At 39.1% G+C, this 24,640-nt stretch overlaps 1 protein-coding gene across 1 annotated transcript in view; it reads left to right on the top strand.

Moving 5' to 3' along the window:
• The window catches only part of EFCAB7 (EF-hand calcium binding domain 7), a 39,182-nt gene that overhangs the window by 7,279 nt on the left and 7,263 nt on the right, over positions 1-24,640 (top strand). Inside the window, exons 3-10 of the mRNA XM_040978641.1 lie at positions 1,782-1,993; positions 2,900-2,986; positions 3,670-3,865; positions 4,292-4,413; positions 12,574-12,715; positions 16,353-16,462; positions 23,207-23,364; positions 24,404-24,537. Coding sequence (XP_040834575.1) covers positions 1,782-1,993; positions 2,900-2,986; positions 3,670-3,865; positions 4,292-4,413; positions 12,574-12,715; positions 16,353-16,462; positions 23,207-23,364; positions 24,404-24,537 — 1,161 coding nt within the window. The remainder of the gene's footprint in view (positions 1-1,781; positions 1,994-2,899; positions 2,987-3,669; positions 3,866-4,291; positions 4,414-12,573; positions 12,716-16,352; positions 16,463-23,206; positions 23,365-24,403; positions 24,538-24,640) is intronic.

Raw genomic sequence — 24,640 nt, 5'->3', positions numbered from 1 at the left:
TCCTGCGGTAAAATTTATTGTGCACACCAACATGAAGCGGAAAGAGGCCCAGATCCCGGCAGTCTGTCTGCTCTTATGTGCTGTCTGGCCCCGCCTCCGCCGATGATAGGTCGGCGTCATGATTACGCAGGGTTCTGGGCGACTGGATTCGTCAGTCCCAGTGTTTACGTGCCTGCCGCGCCGCAGCTCACTGCGCATGCGCTAGGCGCCTGCGCAGTACTGCGAAGGCTACGTGACTCTGCACCAAACACCAAGATGTGGCTTCTCTGGCCGGCGCCATTTTGGGTACGGCATGTAGCCAGTACATACAGATATGGCTGGCAACAAGAATGCAGGCATATGTAGGCCGTGTCCAAGGGTTACCTACCCTCTGCATCTGTCCATGGGAAGCCAGAGAGCAAGTGGGTACTGGGGAGGTCTAATCAAAACATGACAGAGATGGAAGCACATGACCAAGAGACCAAGCCCCTCCCTGTCATGGTCTTTATGGGGACTTGAGAGGGAAACGGTTTTGCAACATTGCAATACCGCCCTCTCAGGTTCTAGGTGATGATAGGTGGGCACATTTCACTCACAGGTTGGCAGAAAGAATTGCATGGATGTGTGTGTGTGTGTGTGTGTGTGTGTGTGTGTGTGTGTGTGTTTGGCAGGGGTGAGGGGAGGGTGCCTTCCAAACTCATGATCCTGAATTAACTGCCTAAGACCATAGCAGTGTGCCCACAGATCTAGGACCTTGCTGCAAAGCCTAACCAGGAGTGTTGTTCAAACTGTCCTGCTTTCCATCTTTTAATGAGATACTTGAAGTCCTCTGTTAACTTGTAGGAGCTGGCTGTCATGTCGTTCATGTGCATCTGCATATTTACTGCTAATTTGTGATGCACAGCTCTTGTTAATTCCCATCTACAGTAGTTGTAATTATCCAACATAACGTTCTATATAATGTAATTTTACAGCATCCTTTTGGACAGTTACACTATTTAGGATTCTATTAATTCCTCCTGTGGTGCTTAGTAAAACTTATTATTGGTTCATTTTAGATAGCTTATCTTAGTATGCAAAGATTTATCTCAGATTACCATGGTATTTGTGTTCATCTGTTCATACTACACTTGTTTAAAACCACTCTGTTGTAGTGTATATGGAATGTAATCATTCTTGGCTCATTATCATTTAACTTTGATAGATAGGAAGAAATGGTTAACAATGAAAAGCTGTATGCATCCTTGTCTTTCTGTGATGATCTTCTCTAGAGTTAACATTCTTGATTTTCAGCAGAGACATTGTTTTCTTTTTGTGCATATATTTGATATTTATAGTATAATATTGCAAGTCTGCTGTTGGTAATGATAAAATTTTAGATATGCCTTCTTAATATTTTGAAACAAATTATTTCCTCATTTCATAAAAATTGTTTTCCTTTTGTAGTTACTCATATGGTCTCAATATAATTAAGTAGATGGTCATCTTCCATTTTTTTTTCTCTAAAACTCTAAAAGTTTATCATCTGTTACCAGTTATTGGAACTATGTAGATTGAAAATCAAACTGTCAACAATGGGAAAATCTACTAAATTCTGGCATTAATAAATTAAGAATCTGTAGCTGGTCATGTGTATATTTTTATTTCTGAAAGTCAAGCACTTATTGACAATTCTCAACAACAAAGGCAATAGTGTTGGTATTTGTGTTTGTGTGTTTGTGTATTATATAGAATAATTAGAAGAAATATATTTAAATACCAATTCCAAATGTTTCAATAACAGTACGTGTTTTCTTGGGCAGCTCTTCAACATGCAGGAAGAAATCCATCGCAAAAGACCATTAATAAATATTGGACGCCTCAAACAGCCAAACTGAATTTTGATGATTTTTGCATGATTTTAAGGAAGGAAAAACCCACTTCAAAAGCAGAACTGTTAAAATCATTTAGGCAATTAGATATAAATGATGATGGCTATATTTTACACAATGACCTTTATAAATTTCTAACAAAGGTAAGATCTTAGAAACTGTTAAATAATAATGCAAAACAACTTAAAATCTAGTTTTGACTTCCAAAGTCCATGCTAAAAATAGCTATTTCATTGACAGCTGAAATGAATTATATGCATGTTATTTATAAAGTAGTTAGGGACCTTTTTGTATGAAAGGTGCTTTATAAATAAAAAATAAAGTATAAAATTGAGCCTGAGTTGTAATCCTCTTGTGCTCCCGTGCAATTCTTTTATGTCTAGAACTCTTTGAAAATCAGCGATGGGTCCATATATACTAACAGGAAAACAAGGGTAGATGAAATTTGCAATGCGATCTGTTTTTTGTTGTAGTATTAGGAAATATCTTTAAATTCAGTAGCAGTTACTTCTGACTGTTGCTATAAAAATGTTAAAATTTAGAAAACAAGTTAGGAGCATCCACACAAAATTTAATAAAACAAATTTTACATAAAAGGCTATTTAAAAGAAAACAGCTAGATATTATTTCCTTGAAATGCAGAGTGACAGAGAAAGAGAGAGAGATTTTCCATCTGTTTTCAGTTCTTTAGTGTCTGCAAACACAAGGATGGGGCCAGGTGAAGCCTTGGGATTCCACCTGGGTTTCCCATGTGGGTGACAGGAATCCAATCACTTGGGCCACTTTGCTTCCCAAGCATTTTAGCGTAAATCCAGCTCAGAAGCAGAGGAACCAGGGCTCCAAGTGGCTTCCTAAGAAGGATCTTATCCTGGTATGCCAAAATGCCAGCCCCAACAGTCTAATTCTTGCTTGGAATAATGCTCTAATTTCTAATGAAACCATATGATCAGACTTATGGAAAATTTTAATTCCTTATACTACCCCCATGAATTCAAAAAGTGATTAATAATATTGCTTTACGATAAACATTGGTGCTTTTTTTTTTTCAGAGAGGGGAAAAGATGACCCGAGAAGAAGTAAATGCCGTAATTAATTTGGCAGATGTAAATGCTGATGGAAAGTTTGACTACATTAAGGTACATAAGCTCATATTCATACAAACTTGCATACTGTGAAGGAGAAATATTTTTAAAAATGATTGTCTCTATCATTATTAAGGTATAGTTCACAAATGTGAATAGAATGTATTTACAGTACTCATGTTCATACATCATAAAATCATTAAATCAGCTAATAAACATCAAGATGTTTTTATATGAGTGCATCTTTTTAATATTGGTGGTGACTACTTGTATATTATGCGTACATGGTACTTAGAATTTATTCTCACTAGTCTAGCAATTGTAACCAATTACTACATCAAAAATAATATAATGAAGTTAAAATATGTGCGTATGCATGCACACACACACAGGCTCTACTCAGAAATGAACCTTGTCTGGCATGGAAGAGTCATAAAAATTACAAAAAATGCAAGTCTACACATGCCTTGTAAAAAAATAATAATAAATCACCTCTCCTTGTGAAACATTTTATTTCACTCAGAGTATGACCTCCTCATTGAATCATGGCTGCATTTCGCTAGGTCACTTGAGGCTGGTCAGTCTGATTCAAGAAAATAAAATGAGTAACCAGGTTCACTAGGAAATAAATATATTCCATCTATCCGTCTACCCCTTGCCTACTAATGTGCATTTGCTTTCTCCCAAATGTATGATTGAATGTTTTGCCCACTGGACTGCTTTTTTATTTCCTATAGTTTTGTAAATTATATATGACAACCAATGAGCAATGTCTCAAGACTACGCTGGAGAAACTGGAGGTTAATAGTAAACTGAGGCGTCAACAGTTTGGAAGCCATATCGAAGGATCTCCTGAAAGAGACGCATCACCACTACCAAAGCCTTCACCTAGAATCTTAAGAAAAACAGATCCAGAGTCATTCTCAAACAAAGGTATTTCCCTTATCATTAACAATTTCTTAATTAGGAGTGAAGGGTCATAGTTAGATAAACTTTTTCTTTTATCACAACTTACCAGAGGTAAAACGCAAAGAAATCCAACTTTTGTTTCATACCCAGACACTCCTAACAATAAGAATTTATTGATATAAAATTTTATTATGGAACTTGATTTGGCTATGATCATTATATTTTATAAAACTAACACATCAGACTGAAAGATGACATTGAAACAAGGAATCTTATCAGTGGGCCATAAATTAAGGTTCACTAAAGCCTGATAAGTAAGAAAAACTTCCAACTTCATTTCAACAGGAAAAACAGAACAAAGTCAATACGGCTTTTATTCTACACTTTGAAAACAAACTCTTACTGAAAACTTCTCATGACGTAAGACCCACTAATGACCATTTGTTACAGGTGGTCCTAGGAATCCTTTGCTGTCAAGCACCAGAAAGTTCAAAACGTCTGTTTCTCTCACAGTTACCATGAGTGCTAATAGTCACCAAAACCCAAAGTTAACTGAGCCAAATTTAATAAAGGTATGGTATTTAAAATTACTAGATATGATTTTTTTCTAAAAAAAATTTTTTTACATTGTTCATGAGTAATTTATTCAGTATTTCTCAGAATCGGTTAAATTTGTGAAGTAGTTCTTTGAGATTTTTCTGTGGAATGTAACGTTTCCACCCATGGCCAGCCATAACATTTTTAAAGTAAAAAATAGTAAGAATGTTACTGTAAAGTCTTTCATTTGAAAATGATGATGCCTGTATTTTTAACATGAGTAGATTATTTAACTGGATGCCTTGGCAAGCAAATTCTTCTTATGTTTAACAGATACTTTGCATGGGTGTTTCTTGTGAAGAAGTCATTTATTCAGTATCAGTTCCTATGAGAGAAAGACAAGAAAGTCACTTTGCTAAGTCAATATTTGTAGAGTGTTAATATTGATCTTCTTCCTTTGTTTTCCCTTTCTAGACTCAACCTTTACTAGTTTTCTTTCAACAGAAAATAATAGCTACAGAAATATAAAACATTAACTGGAAACTGCTAGGATACATTAAAAATGTGCACCTGGAGACCTCTGTAAAAGGGGGAAAAATGGTTATGACCACATACTCTAACTGCTGTTAGAAAACGGAACTGATTGTTCTCAAGAGCTGCATTTTTGTTTCAAATAACAACTCTGTGTTTGTTATTGAACTCTGAAGTCCCTTATATCTTTAAATTGCTAGACAGTGACATTTGTTCTATATTAAAATTTTAAAACATTATCTCCAAGGAATTTTGTTCAGACTGTTTAGGAATTTGTACACCCTAAGCAATTTGGTATACATGGCCACCATGTTCACACGCAATATTTAGTGTTACAACAATATTCTCTTCTACCAACAGAACCTTTTTATATTTTCAACTATATTGAATGCTAATGAAATTAGTTCAATAATAACAGCAAAAGTGTAAATAAGCAATTTTAGTGCTATAAAGAGAGGAATAAGTAAAATTCAATGTGGGTTATAGCAAATCATAATAAGATTCTTTTCTCTGTGTGCTTAATTATACTGGCATAATTTCTTCAGTTCAACAGATATTTAGTAAGTGTGTAAGAAATGCCAGCATTTTGTTTGGGGTAAGATACAAGATTTTACATTAATTTGGCTACTAATGTTATGTATGCCAGGTAATATAGCATTGTATTTCATTTACTTGTTATTTTTGTTGACTATTTACTCTGTGTCAAGCGGTGCTGTGTGTGTTAAGAATTTGGAATAGAGACAGATCTGAGCTTCAGTCTTACCTTTGTCACTTAATAACTGTATGAACTTGGTTAGTTAGCTTAGTGGACACCCCTTCTGTTTCACTTTCCTTATCCATAAATTGGGAACAGTGATATTTATTTTGGAAAGATTTAAACTCCAAAAAATATGGCGCCTTTAGCAGTGCCAAGGGCATAGTATCATTTTAATAAAATTATGGTTAATGTTATTACAGAATTAAGAGATTACTGTAGAGTTTTATATAGGAGTGATTCAATGAAAGTAGAGTTTAAGAAAAAAAAAATCACTTCCCTGTTCTATTATGTAAGGAGACCCCGAATTACATTGTATGGGAAGCTGATACAGCCATCTGTATATAAAGTGATGTTAGCTTAAGTTAGGGTGGTACCTGAATGTCTTAGGAAGAGGCAGATCTAGTAGACAATGCCAACGTTATAGTCTGTGGGTCATGGTGATGGTCTAACAAAAGATTACGTTTTGTATCGAAAACATCAAGAACAGGGAATGGTGCTGATGATGACTGGAAATTATTTAAACATTTACTTAGAAAATTTAGTATTGTCTTTTGCAAATGCTACCCCTAATTTTCTTACTTTTCTTAATATCTTGTTTCTGATCTTAATATTGCCCATTGTTTACTTTTGCTATTAGATGAATTGAAATTATTTTTTAAAACTCAAGCTTTTTTGTTATTCAGTAGAATTCAGCTCTTCAGTTGCCTTTTCCTTTGAAGGTACTTTTTAAAATGTTATGAGTCTTTGGGGCGTGCATGTGACGTGACATTTGAGTTGTCTCTTGGAATGCCTGCGTGGCATATCAAAGTGCCTAATTTATGCCCCAGCTGCTCTGCTTTCAATCCAGTTTCCTGTCAATGCACAGATTAGGAGGCAGCAGTTAATAACCCAAGTAGTTTGTCCCTAACACCCTCATGGAAGACCCAGACTGGATTCTGGGATCTTAACATTGGCCTGAACCCAAATCCTGACTGTTTTGACCATTTGAGGAGTAAACCAGAGAATGTAAAGCTCTCTTCTTCTCTTCCTCAGTCTTTTTCTCCCTGTGTCTCTGTTTGCCAAGTAAAATGAAAATAAATTTTAAAATTTTTAATTATTTATTTGTAGGAATTCATAATTACTCTAAGAAGCTTGGTTATGAATATGCAAAAGAAATAACTTAAAGGACGATTAATTTTCCACAAATGCTTCCTATCTATTTTAAACAAGTGTGAGTGCCTCGATTTTGTGTGCCATAGAGAAGTATGGAATTGGGCAGAGAAGGAGGAGCTTATCAGAAATTGGAAAATTGATGGTAGGCAATCATCCCAGCAGTAAGGTGTTTACATTCCTCATTGAGGTGTGCCTGGCTTAGATTTCTGCTCCGTTACTGGCTCCTCCTCCTTGCCAAAGCAGACCCTGGGAAATATCTGTGATGGTGTAGTAATTGGCTTTCTCCCACTTGGACTGAATTCCCAGATCCTGTTGCTGACCTCAGCACAATCCAAGGCATTCTGAGAAAAGCAGGAGTGAACCAGTGCATGGGTGTTCTCGGCCCTCTCCTTCTCTTTGTGCCTGCCTCGTATGTAAATCATCAAGAAAAATTTAATTTAAAAAATTAGAAAATAATTGGGGTGGGGTAAGCAAAAGCCAGATTGTAAAGCATAAAGCCACACAATTGGTAAAGGAGTTGAATTATAGAAAGAAAAATAAACTTTTTTTAATTTTATTTTTTAAATAATGATTGCATGGTTGATCAGGGTAGCAAGGATTGAGGTTTAGGGAAAATTGGGTGAATTCATTGTTTCCAAATTTGCTATTTGTTCCTGAGGGGGAAGGGGAAAAACAAGGGGAGAAACCACTCACAACTTTCCGCACATCCCAGCACCCAGGGAAGAGGAACTGCCACCTCATATCAACCTAGAGTTTCAGTGTGCACATATTCCAAGAATTCTGTCCAAGTGGCTTGGATAGTTCTGAAATGCTGCCTGTTTCACTGGTCCAAGGATGATGTCACCCTCCCAGTGTCCATTGGCTCCATTCACTGAGATTTTTTGCTGTCATCATTTGTTTGGGGTAGTTGTCCAGTTAGTTCTGTTCTTCTGCTACAGCACCAATGAGCTGCCATATTCTTGTTTTACAATAGGGCCTGTGTTCATTGCTCTACCTTTTTCACTAAGTAGGGCATGTTCTTGCAGTTGAATCCTTGTACCTGGGCTAGTTGTCCCAAATATTGCCGGATCCCCCACCCCTGGGGCTCATAAATCCTACATCCACATAGTAGATGGGCCCCAGGACTCGGGCCAGGAGACCCACAGACCATACATGTTACTTTCTATCGATCACACTTTGCTATTTTGTTACTATCTTTTTATATCCAAAATACTGTTTTTATGCTTATATTCCATAATATACAAGGAATGTTGGGAATTTTTATTTAAGAAAGAATAACTTCAGCCTCATTGCTAAGGGCAGTCATGACTAGCCTTAGGGAAACTCCAACCCATGACTTACAAACTACAAAAATAACAATACTTTCTGAATTTAGACTACTAAGTAGAATATTATTACATATGGTTTTGTATGTGTATACTAGATAATATGTATATATATGCTGCATATATATGCATATACAACAAATACATGGTATTTAATGTTTTAATTATATACACTTATACATACATATATTATAAAAATATATACTGTGCATACATGTTAGTGTTGTAATTCATATATGTGTAATATATACTTCTTCATATAGCACTAGACATATAAGAACATTAACTCAGTCTTTCACTGCTTTTTAATGTTTGTGAATGCTCTAAATAATTTTATTTCAACAGTTTTTGCACATTCAAGATACTGATCAATTCAGCCTATTACTAGGTACGAGTCAGTATTAACTTTTCCCATTACAAATGATCAGTTTAACACTTTGTTTTAAATAGTATTGAATAACAAAATGCTAATCACTTTCTCTTCATCCTTTTGTCTTAGCCTGTTAAAAACAATATGCTTTTCTAAGAAGTATATGATATTTTTTATAAAAATAATAATGATGATCATATTTCTCCTGGAACTAACTCTGTAGCAAATCTAATATTTAGTGATTATTCCTCACCTAAATTTCAATATAAAATGTGTATATCAAATGTTCACTGCAGTGTTCCAGTAAAAATGTAACTTTACTAATATATTTACCAATATTTTTTCTCATAGCTAGAATGTAATGCTTTACTATTTTTAGTTTTTTTCTTGTCAGCATTTTCTAATGCGTTATCAGTGAAAATAACAGATTTGGATACAATAGAAAACACAATAGTTTTTGAGGGGTTGTACGAATTTACCTGAATTGGTAGAAAATAGCACCACCTCATGTTCTTTGTAAGAATTACAAGCTGTTATATTTCATTTGTAGCATCAACATTCATGGAATTCCATTTTTTAAAAAGATGTATTTATTTTGAGTCAGAGGGAGAGATGTGCACACCCACAGAGAGCTCTTCCGTTTGCCTGCGGCCTCCCTGCCTGGCTGCAATGCAAAGTGTTGGGCCAGGCCAAAGCCAGGAGCCAGCAGCTTCATCTTCGTCTCCCCCCAGGAGTGGCAGAGGCTCAACCACTTCTTGGATCACCGTCACTGCTTTCCTAGGCCGTTAACAAGGAGCTGGATTGGAAGTAGAGCAGCCAAACACAAAGTAGCTCCCAGAAGTGATTCTGATAGCCCAGGCAGCAGTGTTTCCCAGTGTGCCAGCATGTCAGCCCTAGAATTTCTTAAAAGGTTTATTTATTTTTATTGGAAAAGCAGATGTATAGAGAGGAGGAGAGACAGAGAGGAAGATCTTCCATCCAATGACTTACTCCCCAGGTGACCACAACGGATCAGAGCTGGGCCAATCCAAAGCCAGGAGTCAGGAGCTCCTTCTGGGTCTCCCATGCGGGTGCAGGGTCCCAAGGCTTTGAGCCATTCTTCACTGTTTTCCCAGGCCATAAGCAGGGAGCTGGATGGGAAGTAGAGGGGCAGGGACACGAACTGGCAACCATATGGGATCCTGGCACATGGAAGGCGAGGACTTAGCCATTGTTCAACAGGGCAGGTCCTGTTCAAATTCAAATCCAGCTCCCTGCTAATGTGCCTGAGAAAGCAGTAGAAAATGGTCTAAGTGCTTGGATGCCTATACCCACATGGGAGACCTGAAAAGAGTATCTGCTTTGTGACTTTAGTGGCCCAGTCATGTGTGTGGGTGTTCGGGGAATGACCAGTGGAGGGAATACCTCTCTCCATCTCTCTTTAGTGCTGGCTTACAAACAAAACAAAAGAAAATAGACTTTTCAAGAAAATGCAAATCACTTAATATATAAGTATATGCAAGATTTATTTCTGGGCTGTCTAATGTAGTCTTTTGACTTCTATGTCCCTTTTTATGCAGCACCATACCGTTTTGATTACAGTAGGTTTTTCTTAAAGATTTATTTACTTATTTGAAAGACAGAATTACAGACAGACAGTCAAACTCTATCATGCACTGGCTCACTCAAAAAAGGCTAAAATAGCCAGAGCTGGACCAGTACAAAGCCAGAAGCCAGGATCATTTTTCACATCTCCCCTGTGGATTCAAGGGTCCAAGCACTGGAGCCATCTTCTGCTTTTAGCACAGAGCTGGATTGGAAGTGTTGTCGCTAGAACTCAAACCAGGGCCGACAGTGGATTGTGGCACTGAAGTCGGTAGCTTAACATGGTATGCCACAGCTACATCCCCAGTTACTCTAGTTTTATAGTAAGTTTTGAAATCAGAAAATGTGAGTCTTCCAGTGTTATTCTTTAAACAAACAAACAAACAACTAAAAAAACCACAAAACTTTTTTTTCAGGCCCAGTTCGTTGGGCTGAGTGGCTCAGGTCTCACCTTGAAAGCACCAGGATCCCATATGGGCGCCAGTTCTAATCCCAGCAGCCATGCTTCCCATCCAGCTCCCTATTTGTGGCCTGGGAAAGCAGTTGAGGATGGCCCAAAGCTTTGGGACCCTGCATCCATGTGAGAAACCCAGAAGAATTTCCTGGCTCCTGGCTTCTGATTGGTGCAGCACCAGCCGTTGTGCTCACTTGGAGAGTGAATAATCAGATGGAAGATCTTCCTCTTCCAAGAGGAGGAGAGACAGAGAGGAAGATCTTCCATCCACTGATTCATTCCCCAAGAGCTGCACCAATCCAAAGCCAGGAACCAGGAGCCTCTCCCGGGTTATTCTTTTTCAGGGGCAAAGTATGTTTCATATAAAATTAGATTGAACTTTTATTGAAATATGAGTACTTATTTTTATATAGTCATAAAAATTAAAGTAGGATGATAGAATTTTTAGATTTTTCGATTTTCTTTTTTAATTAAAAATTTTTATTTAAAATGCATTAAAATAAAAATATTAAAATAATTATGAATGGTTTTAGTATAACTCTGTGAAAGTCTATGCTATTATAATTTAGCCTGTTTTATAAGATGAGCTAGAAATAAATCTCATTATAAATTATATTTTGTGTTGCCTTGTCAATGCCACTAATGAATTTTTCTGCAGTACATTAAAGTATTTGTGTTATTGTTATGGAGCTAATGTTCAATTATTAAAGTATTGAAAATATTAATATTGTTAGAGACATTTTTCAAAATCTTTTTTCATAAAGCCACTTCAAAGCCTTAATAATATTCTGTTTGTGGAAGTCATAATAATCATTCGTAATGATGATCCATTTTCTCATAATTTCAGTGAAAAATTCTTCATTTTCTGTGTCAGATGCTGTTTTCAAACTTATTTTGTGCTAGTTTTGAGCTCCTCATTAGATGTATTAATTCAGATTCTGAGAAAGGATTTGGCTGGTACGAGAGAATTGGAAAATCCAATGTAGAAAGGTCTTTCTCAAAATGTACTTTTCTACATATCAGCATTTTTCTGTAGCTATGAAATTTTTATGGAGTTTTCTTAGTTACCCAGGCTTGAGAGAGTTCTGTTGGTGGTTATATGGCTTCTCATGAAATTCAGGGTTCTGTTACTTTCTCTTTCAACATACTGGTTTTAGTGGTCCTTAACACTGCCATTCTTATGCTCCCAGCGTTACTCTCTCCCAGATTATTACTTCAGGATATTTGTTTTATTGCTTTGCTTCAGTACTACTTCCACTTTCATGAATTTTATTTTTCTTATTTCTTCTCTCTGTTATGTCTCTTCCTAAATTTTCATTAAATAAATACTGTCAACCTATCATGCTATACTTCATTCATTGCCCACTCGGTTGATATAAATGCCTTTCCCAGCCATTTACACACTAAACATTTAGCATCTACAGTGAGCTAGCTCTGTTTTTGGGAAATGAGGTTAAGTTATCCCTTTTTATTCTATTCATATGTTACTGCCAAATATAATTGAACATTTATCTTGCATGCTCATTTATTACCCATTAAGGCTTTATTTTTTTCCTGAGAGAGCATTTCCTTCATCCTCCTGTGGGTCATTCCCTATATGCCTACAACAGTTAGGATTGAGCCAAGCCAAAACCAGAAGCCAGGAGCTCATGTAGGTCTTCCTTCTGGGTGCAGAAGCCCAGCCACTTGAGCCATAGCTTCTTCCTCCAGGGTCTGCCTTGGCAGGAAGCTGGAATGAGGTCCCCCAGCTGAGAACTGAACTCATACACTCTGATGTGGGCCAGGGGCCCCTTCACCACTGAGCCAGACTTCCGAAATATGCAGCTATTCCTGTGGACCTATCACTGTGTCTAGATGAAGTTTTATGTATATATAAAACTTATGTAATATATATAAACTTATATAATTATATAAAACATATATAATAAAACATATATAATATATAATTGAGTTCTCCCTCAATACTATGCATATAATAGAAACATTTAACATCATTTGGAAACTTCTTTTTTTCCTTTACAGGAGTGGCAATGTGTACAGTCAAAGGGTTGCTTTTTCTTAGAGGAAGATGGTAAAATCATTAGTCATCAATACAAGATGCACCTAGCTGAGAAGTCCATGGTTTATCTAACAATTAAGCCATTAAACCTGAGTCAGGTTGAAGGCAAGTTGAAATTTCCTGCTTATTTTTGAAATATTGATTGTATGTGTCCTCTTGTAGAAATACTTTTGCAAATGCTTTATGGTTAATGAAGAAAATGATGTGCCTAACAAAAAAGTTAATTTGAAGAGTTAGTGTATGCATTAGCTATGTTACATGCAAAGCAAGCAAACTACTTTGTGTATGTGTTTAAAATATTGTTTTTAAAACAATAACAGAACATTACAACATTTCCTTTTTTTTCTCATTGTATATAATTGATTTTTTACTTCCTAATCTTAAGTAATTCCATTTATCAATTTCTTTAATATGTCTCAGGAAAGTTTCATATGGGTATAATTTGGGATTTGAAACTGCAAGTCTCTTTTTAAAATACCTTTTAAGATCTATGTCTGACTTAAGAACATATTAATAATCTTTGATTTCATGGTAAAATTATTTTCTAGATTAAAAAGTAATAATTTCCTATTGTCTAAGATGGCTATCCTGTACTTTTTTCAAAAAATGTGTTTATTTATTTGAAAGGCAGAGTTATTTATAGAGAGAAGGAAAGATGGAGGAGAGATCTTCCATCTGGTTGGTTCACTCCCGAAATGGCTATAATGGCTGGGCTGAGCCAGGCCGCCACCAGGAGCCAGCAGCTTATTCTGGGTCTCCCATGTGGGTATAGGGGCCCAAGCACTTGGCTATCTTCTGCTTCCCAGGCACACTAATGGGGAACTGGTTCGGAAGTGAAGCAGGCGGGACCTGAACCAGATGCTGTGATATAGGCAGCCGCTTAATTGCTATGCCACAGTGCAAGCCGCAATCTTGTACATTTTTTTTTTTAAGATTTGTCATTTATTTGCTTGCTTTGGAGGTCAGGGTTACAAATAGAGAAGAAAATAGATCTTCATTCCACTGGTTCACTCCCTAGGTGGCTACAGTGGCCAGTGCAGACAGGGCCAAAACCAGTAGCTAAGACCTTCATCTGGGTTTCCCACATGGGTGGCTGGAGCTCAAATACTTGAGCCATCTTTTACTGCTCTTCCCAGGCCAGCAGTAGTGAGCTGGATCACAGTAGAGCAGCCAAGACACTGAACAGTGCCCCCACGGCATGCTAATGATAAGGTGGCTTTATAAGGTAAATAAGATTATTTACCTACAGTGTCACCATGCTGGCCTCCATCTTGGACTTCTTGAGTCAGTCAGCCACATCTGTAACAGTAAGAGAGGGAGAGAAAAAGAAAGAAATCCTGCATCCAGTGTGTCACTTCCCCAGTGACTGCCATGACTAGGTTTGGGTCGGGCTCAAACTGGAAGTTGGAAATTCCATGTGGGTCTTCATATGGCTCTCTGGGAGTGAAGTATCTGGGCCATCTTCTGCTTTCCCTGGTGCCTTAGCAGGAAACTGGACCTGAAGGGAAGCAGTCAGTTATCTATATGGGTCCCCAGGCAAAAGCCAGCTCTTCCCTATTATTTCTTAATGTTGGTTTTGATAAATAAATCTTTACACACACACACTCCCCGCCCACATGGGTCAGCGTTGTGGTATAGTAGGCTAAGCCTCTATCTATGATGCCAGCATCCTATATTAGCACTGGTTCTCATCCTGGCTGCTGCTCCACTTTCGATTTAGCTCCCTGCTTGCAGCCTGGGAAGGTAGTGCAGTGAGGCCCAAATCCTTGGGCTCCCTGCATTCATATGGGAGACTGAAGAAGCTGCTGGCTGCTGGCTTTAGATCTGCTTAGCTCCAGCTGTTATGACCATTTGGGAATTGAACCAGTGGATGGAAGACCTGTTTCTCTGTCTCTCTTTTTCTCTGAAACTCTGCCTTTAAGTAAAAATAAAATAACATAAATCTTTTAAAAATATTTACAAAGAAACATTTTTTACTAGAAAATTCTTCCCACATGCCTTTTTTTTCCTCCTAAAATAGAGGCCTTAAAAGTTTTCACTATCTGTCTTGTGGAATACACAATATTTGTCAGTTGGCAATTTTAAATGACAGTTATAGTAGTAATTTTTCAGAGGGAAGAATGATGATAGTTATGAAAATTCAGTGTGGTTGCTAATTCTCTGTTCCTATAAGATCCCTTTATATTCATTTATTTATCAAATATTTATTGAGAGCCTTTTATACTAAACATCAATTTAGAAGTTTTGGATATATCAGAGTACCAATAAACAGATATTCTTACTCTCACGAGCTTACATTTCAGTGTGGGAAACAATAAATAATAAACAGAATAAATAATAAATTACACAGTATGTTAGGAAGTACTAAGTGCTATAGGGAAAATGCAGCAAAAGGGGAACTCTGGAAGATGGGGGAATATCGATTGCATCTAAAATTAAAAATGGGATCATTGGTATATACTTAAGAAAGTGACCTATGAAAGAGTACTGGTTACCGATCATGTAGTTACCCTAAAAGTCAATGACTGGAAGCAGGCACTTTGCTGATGCACGTGTAAGCAACAGACTTGCAGTTCCTTCAGGAAGTCCTACAGTTCATTCAGTCTAGACTTTCTGTATGGGGCTAACCTATATCACTGTAGTCAACAACAGGTCACTTCGTGGCTGACTTTCCAGATTGGCTAGATTTTTTCCTACATACGCCATCTTAGCTGGGACAGCTCAACTCTGCCTCACAAAATCTCTCATCTTCTAGTAAACTCATCTAAACTTACTCTCATGATATAACAGTGACCTTAGAGTTGGCATACTGTGGTTTCCGTGAAATCCTGTTGTTCTGAACATGTCACAAAACAAGTCCAAATTGATAGGATGGGGTAATAGACTTGATCTCTTGATCGAAGAGCTACAGTTTCACACATTGCAAATAACATGCTATTTCGCTGTCTTCCACGGAAGGTAAGAAGTAAGCTTTAAGGGTGTAGGTGTTGTGTAAGGGTTGACTGAAGAATGAAGCAGGTGACAGAGCATTCCCCATAGAGAGGCTCCAAGGTGGAGAGTCCTGGAGTTAGAAGAATGGAGGCCGGAGTGTCTAGAATGGAGTAGGCAAGGGTGGATGTGTGTGTGTGTGTGTGTGTGTGTGTGTGTGTGTGTGTGTGCGAGTGCACACTGTCATGAGGACTCCATCTGTTACTCAGAGAAACTAGGCTTTTCCTCTATGAGTGTGGTCAAAGTTTTCTCTTCATCTTTTTTTCATCAGTTTGAATATGATATTTTTAATTTTTTGTGGTTTTATTTTTCCTTTCTTGTGGTACTCACATGTGAATCTCAAATACTTGGTTGTTTAGATCTAACATTTAGGGGAAAGATTCTATTAGAGATAGGAATTTGGAATTTAGAGTGCGTAAACCGTGTCTGATGTTTCTCCTGAGTACTGCAGAGAAGCCAACACCTACATCCCAGCTCCAGAATACGTTCTAGGGGTCTCAGTTGCCCTGTAGCCTCAGCATTTGATGATTTCAACAAAAGTTGTGATTTCTAGGAAATAAGTATACACAGAATGTTTCTCATGAGGTCACTTACATAGGTGTATCAATGCATTATCACATACTCTAAGCTGTTAATATGAGGTATGTTTTCTTTTAAAAAATTCTAATAGGGAAAAAACTACTAAATTTTTTTTGATGGAAAAAGTAAATAATGATTGCTTGTCTGTAAAGCATTTGGGTTGTTTTATTTACAGGAAAGTCATCTCCTTGGTTATCTGTTGATACAACTTTATATATTTTGATGGAACATGAGAATCCAACAAATCTACAGCCCATGTATTTTACTGAGCTACGAAATAGAGAGGTAAGTATATTTATTTTCTATTGTTTCATTTCATTTATTTACTTGTAAAGATTTATTTTTTTATTGGAAAGTCAGATATATGAAGAGGAGGAAAAACAAAGATCTTCCATCTGCTGATTCACTCCCCAAGTGACCACAACAGCAGAAGCTGAACCAATCCGAAGCCAGGAGCTCCTTCCAGGTCTCCCACGTGGTTCAGGGTCCCAAGGCTTTGGGCCGTCCTCGACTGCTTTCCCAGGCCACAGGCAGGGAGCTGGATGCGAAGTGGGGCCACCGGGATAGAACCGGCGCCCATATGGGATCCCAGCGTGTTCAAGGCGAGGATTTTAGCCACTAAGCTACCACGGCAGGGCCCTATTATTTAATTTTAAAATACAGAACAAACTGATGTTTACAGTAAATAACAGTTTTTCTGTATTTATTCTATTTTTTTTAATTTCTCATTTCTCCTCCCAATTAAGATATAAATAGTATTTAAAGACAGTAGGTACTATATATTTTATTAATTATGAAGCACTTTTTCTTACTCAGATTTATTAAAAATTCAAGATTGACCTACAGTCCTAGATTGGTAGCTTCTTTCTTTTTTTAAAGATTTATTTATTTATTTGAAAGGTAGAATTCCAGACAGGAGGAGAGAGTTGGACTGGTGTGAAAGTCAAGAGCCAGGAACTTCTTCTGGGTCTCCCATGTGAATACTGGGGTGCAAGTACTAGAACCATCTTCTGCTGCTTTCCCATGCACATTAGCAGGGAGTTGGGTCAGAAGTGGAGCGGCTTAGGCACAAACCAGCACCCATATGGATGTTGGTGCTGCAAGCATTGGCTCCACCCGCCGACCCCTCAGATTCATAGCTCCTAAGTTTTATAACATCATACTTTCCTCTTCTCTAAATGCCATGAGGCTTTACACATGAACATTGTGTTGCATTTGTTATACTCGCAAATAAGATTGATAAAAGCAGACTTTTCCCCTTTAAATATAAACAATTCAAAACTTCAAAAGAGTTGCAGTACTTGTTATTCTTACACTTACTGCTATAAAATAGAAAAGCTTCAAGATAACTGTCCTCAGCTGGACTCCTGCTAAGGGCTTCAAAAATCCATTGACATAAAGAAATGCTTTTAAATGTTTGTATATGTTGCCCTTGGATTGTCTCTGTCTACTCTAATTATATACTTATTCAGAAGCCAAGTATGTAAGGCAGATACGTAAATATGGCTATTTATGTTGCAAGGACTACAAAACACATCTGCTGCACAACAGAAATAATAGTAGTCAAGGGCTTACTGCAATATCCTATTTAATCTTACATAGAATCTATACCAGACAAACATTTCCCTGGAATGTTATATAGAAGTCTTGATTACAGGCTTCCCAACAGATAAGAAACAAATCAAATGGCAGAAGTAAATGTTTTGACTAAATTCTCCTCTAGAACCAACTTCAAAGTTTTGAAGATAAAGCATTCTCCAAACCAATAGCTTTTCCCATTTCGTTTGAATAAAATAACTTTCTTGTAACACTGCATTTGTAAAAAAGTTAATAATTAGCTAAGTGGCAATAGTTTGAACAGGTTTATGTTTATTTCTTTATTATATACGGCTTCTATTGAACAGTAAAATGTCATTACATTTATGGATTTTTAATTTACATTTTTAGTTTACCACTTATTTTCCTGAAGAAGAGTTTGTGCTTATGAAAAAAAATTTTTTTTATGCATAGTTGCAATGAATGCCAAATCGTGTGGAAAAGGGACTCATGGAGAGCACCAAGATAATGGTTTTTTTCCTTCCTGGTTAACCCTTTTATCTGGCCTTTGTAAAGATTATGATTCCAAAGAATAGATTTGGTTAAGTTTAGTCTTCAGAATCACTATCAATTATATTAAGTTGCTTCCTTTTTTAAAAAAAAAATTTATTTATTTTTATTGGAAAGTCAGATATACAGAGAGGAGGAGAGACAGAGAGAAAGATCTTCCATCCGATGATTCACTCCCCAAGTGAGCACAACGGCCAATGCTATGCCGATCCGAAGCCAGGATCCAGGAACTTCTTCCAGGTCTCCCACATGGGTGCAGAGTCCCAAGGCTTTAAGCCATCCTCAACTGCTTTCCCAGGCCACAAGCAGGGAGCTGGATGGGAAGTGGAGCTGCCAGGATTAGAACCGGCGCCCATATGGGATCCCAGGGCGTTCAAGGTGAGGACTTTAGCTGCTAGGTGCCGCTGCCAGGCCCTAAGTTGCATCTTTGTCAAAAATGGGGCATAATCAACTGTAGTGTTTCTCTGATTTGTAGGGACAGAAATAGTATTAAACCCAGGATTGGGATGAACAGCTTTGTTCTTTGTGTCAGTATCTGAGGTTTTGAACGGAATTTTTGGATGCAGAATTCGACAAGATTCCTTTGCATTAATTTGTACTGAAGAGAAAAAAGCTGTTTAGCTATAACTGGAAAGTGCTTAGATTTAATATATGTGACAGAAGCAACCCCTTGTTTTCATGGGAACCTTTTGAGTTCCAGAAGGCTCTTAAAAGGTGCAAACACATCACTAGTTCTATTTTTATAGAGTAAGAGAATAAAATATTTTCCTGTACAGATATCTTGGCACTCAGTATAAATATCAAACACATGATAGATATCAGAATATCATGGAAAGTAGATTTATCTGGGATTCTATATCATCATTAGAGACCATATTGCATAAATAGCAATAAAATTCCACATAATTCAGCTCTTATACATATGTATATTTCATAAAAATAAGGAATTCCTAAAATATATTTAATTTTTATTTTGTGTCATTAAGTGTGATTTACAAAGCATGAAGCTATTTTTGAATCAAATTAGGAAGTTGTAATAGTCTTACATTTTTAAATTAATGGAACTCAAAATTTGCATAAAGAAATTTTTTCTTTTTAGTTTCTTTTTTATTATATTTTTGACAATCTTTATAGTTAATTAGGGTAAAAAGGTTCAAGGGCTATAGGAAAGTGGGTAAGACTATTATTTCCATATTGTTTCCTTCATGCTTAAAGGGCAATATTGAGGAAGAAGGCCCACCCAATTTCCCACCCACCCCAAGTCCCAGATGTAGGGAATGCTCTGGGATACTGGCTCAAGTGGTTTTGATAGTTCACCATTTATGAATCGCTGCCAATCTTGCCACTCCAAGCACAATGAGGTCTTTCAAGAATCCATTGATTGACATAGTCCATCATAGAGTCTCTGTTTGCCCAGTATTTCGCTGCCAACATATAGCTCAGGTGATTGGTTGACCTGTTCTGTCTTCTGTCTTTTCTTGGTTAGCTTTCTGAGACCAGCATTTCGATTGGGGGGATCCCCAAAGAAACTTTGTCTGAGGTGTTCCCAGACCAGATTCTTGTATGTGCTAGCAAGTACAGGGCCCAGCACAGTCCATTGCCCCAATCAGCTGGTGGTTGCAATTGCTGGGTTGGTTCTGTTTTCAGCCCCAACTTCCACTGGAACCAATGGGTGTTGCAGTCCAGCCTGGTTCTGCCCAGCACATACTTGGCCCTCACATAAACCAGTGGGAGCTGCAGCCTAGTTGGAGCGACCCACAATAACCCCCACCAGGCCTGTCCCCTACCCTGGTTTGCCAGTATGTGCAGCAGTAGTCCAGGCTGTCCCACAACCCATTCCACCCCCAGCCTCTGTCCTGGTTTTCGTGCCCTCCCATAGAAGTGGTAACCCTAGAGGGATGAGCCCACTATTTCCCTCCCAGTCCTTTCCCACTCCCAGATTATACACTCTCCAGGTAGTTCTGTGGTTTGCCTTGACAGAACTAGCCCCCCAGTGCCAGCTTCTGCCAGCTGATGCTGTGGCTAAGCCCAAACAACCCTCACCCACTCTAATTTTGTTTGCATCAGTAGGAATAATCAGCCCAGCCTGGCTTTTCCCTGATCTAGTCCACATGAGGCACACAGGTGTTGTAGCCCTGCTTAGTCTGGTCTGCCCTGCCCCCATCCCAGCTCATGCTCTCCAGTGGGAGTAGCTGTCCAGCAAGGGAACCCCTCCATATTCTCCCTGCTGGCTCTGCCCCCTCCTTTCCTGGTTCTCACGCATGCTGGTTGGGTGCTGCAGTCACATCCAGTACAGGCAACCTCACCTTGGCATTCAGTATTGTGCCCTGGTTTTTGGCGTGACCTAACTCGGCTCAACCCACACTGTTCTGGTGCTTGGATTTGCCAGTGGATGATGTGAACTGATTCAGCCTGGTCTGCCCCGACCCATGCCAAATGTATGCCAGTGGGACACTTTCCATGACTGCTTGGCTGTTTTCTTCCATGCTTCTTACGCTTACCTGCTGGGTCTGTGTCCTGCCAGAGGAGTTGCCCAGGCTTCTCCATCAGAACCTCTTCCAGTGCCAGATTTTGCGCATACCAGGGGGTCCATAAGCCATCCCTACTCAGTTCACCTCCTATCCTAACAGGAACAGTGACTTTTCCTGACTGGTGTTTAACCTAAACTGGTCCTTGCTTTTGGATGTTTCAGCCCAGCCATGACTCGTCTATACCCATATATGACTCACACATGGCTCAGTAGGGGTTGAGACCTAGCCTAGTCCATCACACATCTACCCTGGCCCTCCAGGACACCAGAGGGTGTTGGAGTCTGGCCTGCCTGGTGCGTCCAATCCCAGTCCACACTTGTGCCAAGGGAGACTACATCCGTTTTCTGATCAGAACACAGCCCCCATCACAGCCCACGTGCCACTTGATGGGAACCTCAACCCAGCTAGGATGTCCCCTTAGTTCCCCAGCCGGACCTGTTCCCAGCCATAGATTACGCACATGCCAGTGGTTCTTCTGACTCAGCTTGGCTCAGCCCCTCACCTGTTCCAACCTCTCTGCCTTAGACACTGTGGCTCAGTGTTCCTGGCTCATGCAGACCAGTAGGTGCAAGAGCCTAGCTCAGCATGACCTGTGCTCCATCCTGGTCTGTAGTTTCACTTGTGGGATAAGGTTTGCTCAGTCCTGTCTAGTCCACCCGGTTCCATTATCAATTCACACATTAGCCAGCTGCTGGAGCTACTTTGCCCAGCTTGTCTGACCTCCAGGTCTGGACCAAATGTTCACCAGCAGGAGCTATAACTCACCAGGGGAGTTTCCCAAGTTCCTCCACTTGATCCACTCCCAGACCTAGTTCTCATACATGCCATTGGGTTTTAGGCCAGGTTCCGGCAAAGTCTGGTCTTCCACTTGGCCTTATATGATCTGGTGAATGTTGCAGCCTGGCCCACTCCACACCCTATTCAGGATGCACATTCGGGTGCTGCTGTCTTGACCAGTCCAGACTGTTGTCAGTTCCTTTGCTGGTGAGTGATGGCAGCTTAGTCACACCTAGCTTAGTCCATCACCACCCCAACTCTTGAGCTAACCAGAGGGGCTAGAATTTCCACAGGGTTTGGCCAACACATTCCCCAGAGAATTTACCCCCAGTCATGGTTCTCGAGTGCTAGTTAATGTAATGGTCCTGCATAATGTGACCCTTCTCCTGATCCATCATCATGTCAGGTAATAGGATATGAGCCTGCTGGACAACCCCTGAGCCTTAGTTTTTGCATGGGCTGGTATTTGGTGGTCAGCATTGTTCAGTGATTACAAGTTCTTCAAAGGAAGAGTTACTGTCATTGGGAATCTTTAGGATTGATTCACATCCCAGAAGCACAGTGGGTTCAACCTGGAGCTACCAAGCAGAGATTCACAGAACTAAAACCCCAGAGCTCCCCGGCTGGGCAGCCAGCAGGCAGAGCCTAGCACCAAATGGCATGCTGGCTGCCTGGGGACAGCTCATCACATGCATATGGTGGTTGGCATCATGGATCTGGGCATGAGACGCCCCGTCCTGAGACCCACTAGCAGCCAGGAGATTGCTGGAAGTATAAACTCCCAGGCCCAAGGTTGCGCCCCTCCCCAATCCCATCTGCCAGCCAGTGAGAGTGGCGGGTGGGCCCTGGGCCTGCCCAGTCACGGAGACCTCCCCGCCTTGGTGTACTCACCCCGAAGGGAGCAGCCCCCGGAGCCCAGGCAGGCTTGGGGACAGCTCACCACGTGCACATGGTGGCTGGCGTCAGGGATCGGGGCATGAGACGCCCCGTCCTGAGACCCACCAAGAAATTCTAACAAATCTCTTTGCTTCCTGTTTGGAGAATTTAGAAGAAATATATTTTCTTATCTCAAATTTTAGGCAACTTTTAAAAAAGTATATAATGAACAGACCCGGCGTGGTGGCGCAGTGGTTAAGGTCCTAGCCTTGCACGCCCAGGATCCCATATGGGCGCCGGTTCTATCCCAGCAGCCCCGCTTCCCATCCAGCTCCCTGCCTGTGGCCCGGGAAAGCAGTTGAGGATGGCTTAAAGCTTTGGGACCCTGCACCCGCGTGGGAGACCCAGAAGAGGCTCCTGGCTTTGGATCAGCATAGCATTGGCCGTTGCGCTCAATTGGGGAGTGAATCATCGGACGGAAGATCTTCTCTGTCTCTCCTCTGTATATCCGCATTTCCAATAAAAATAAAATAAATCTTTAAAAAAAAGGTATATAGTGAACCACATCTGATTGTCTTGTGCTAGGATTACTACTAGGAAAAAGAATTTACAGCTTGTAAAAAATTGATAAGCTGATTGATAAATATTGATTTGAAAAGTCATAATGCTTCTCTTTCGAAAGAAAGATTTAAGAGTCATTAAAACTCATGATTGTTTTGTTTAATTCTTTTGAGAAAAGGTGTTTGGATGGACTGGTGAGCTGGGACCTGGGATTTACTGGTTAATTCCTTCCACAACGGGCTGTAAGCTAAAGAAAGAAACAAAACCGGTAGCAGAAGAAGCTCTGCTTGTTAGTAGAGATGAAACAGGGGAATTATTTCTTACGAAGGAATTTAGGTAAGTTACGGTTACTTCGGTGAGAAATATAACATCTATACTGGTTATGTGTCAGTAGCCTAGCATGAGCCTTTTCCTTTTGGCAAGCCTCCGCGCAAATCCTCAGAGTTTGCTTCACTGACTTAACTCTTACCACAATGTGGATGAACTTGGAGGGAAGGATGCTAAGTGGAACAAGCCAAGCACAGAAAGACAAATACTGAATGATCTGTTACATGTGGGATCTAAAAGGAGTCAAGCTCAGAGAACAGAGGGTAGATTGGTCATTTCCAGGGGCCTGGAATTGGGGTGGGGATTGTTCAAGAGGTGAAAAATGTCACACAGACAGTTAGAATAAGTTCCAAGAATCTGTGCAATAGTGACTATAATAGTGATGCATATTTGAAAATTACTGAGCGGAGAGTTTAAATGTTCTTACTACAAAAAAACAAGTATGTGAGGTTTAAGTTAATCAGTTTCATTTAATTAAACACAGTGTACGCATATATCAAAAAGTCATATTTAAATTTTGCTCCACTCATTCACTACTCATCTGAAGATGACCTTTCATTCATGAATTAGGGATTATCATTTGTTCCTGGAATCCACACATTTAGCAAGTTGATTTTAGTCCCATAGTTGTCAAATTTTCCCATTAGGCACTGCCTTTGGAAATAATCCCCATAGTTGCTTTATTAATTTTTGTAACTGTAAAATGTGAAATTAAAAGCTTAGCTCTTCGATTTCTTAGATGTACCCTGTAAGATGTGATTTCAGGTGGAAAGAGGAAAGTAAATTGAGAAAGGTAAAGGGAAGAAGCAGCTACTATTGAGTTCTACTGTGTGTTAAGATACTGTGACTCCTTCAGAAGCTTTTTGTCCATATAATGTAAAATGTATGTGGCTATATTATATTAAAAGTGTAAGTGGATATATTATTCATTGTTTACAAAAGTTGTTCCATCCAGGTTAGCATTTTCCTCTGAAGAGTTATCCTCATAGACTTTTTTGGTTTAGCCATCTTAAAGACAAGAAATAACTTGCTGTTTTGATTATTTTAGGTCAGCTTTATCAGATATATTTGAAGTGATTGATTTGGATGGAAATGGTCTACTTAGCCTGGAGGAATATAATTTTTTTGAATTAAGAGCAAGTGGTGAGAAATGTGATGAAGATGCTTGGGCTGTTTGTAGAGGTGAGCTTTTTTTCTCTTAACGTGTGAAACATATATAGGGGTTTTCAAGATGGCCAATCACAAAAGGCTAGTGTAGCTGAGTGTATGGAAAGATAGGAACAGG

This window comes from Ochotona curzoniae, unplaced genomic scaffold, assembly GCF_017591425.1.
Source record: "Ochotona curzoniae isolate NIBS_2020 unplaced genomic scaffold, NIBS_Ocur_1.0 contig_291, whole genome shotgun sequence".
NCBI lineage: Eukaryota > Metazoa > Chordata > Mammalia > Lagomorpha > Ochotonidae > Ochotona > Ochotona curzoniae.
This window is presented reverse-complemented; position numbering and strand designations above follow the sequence as displayed.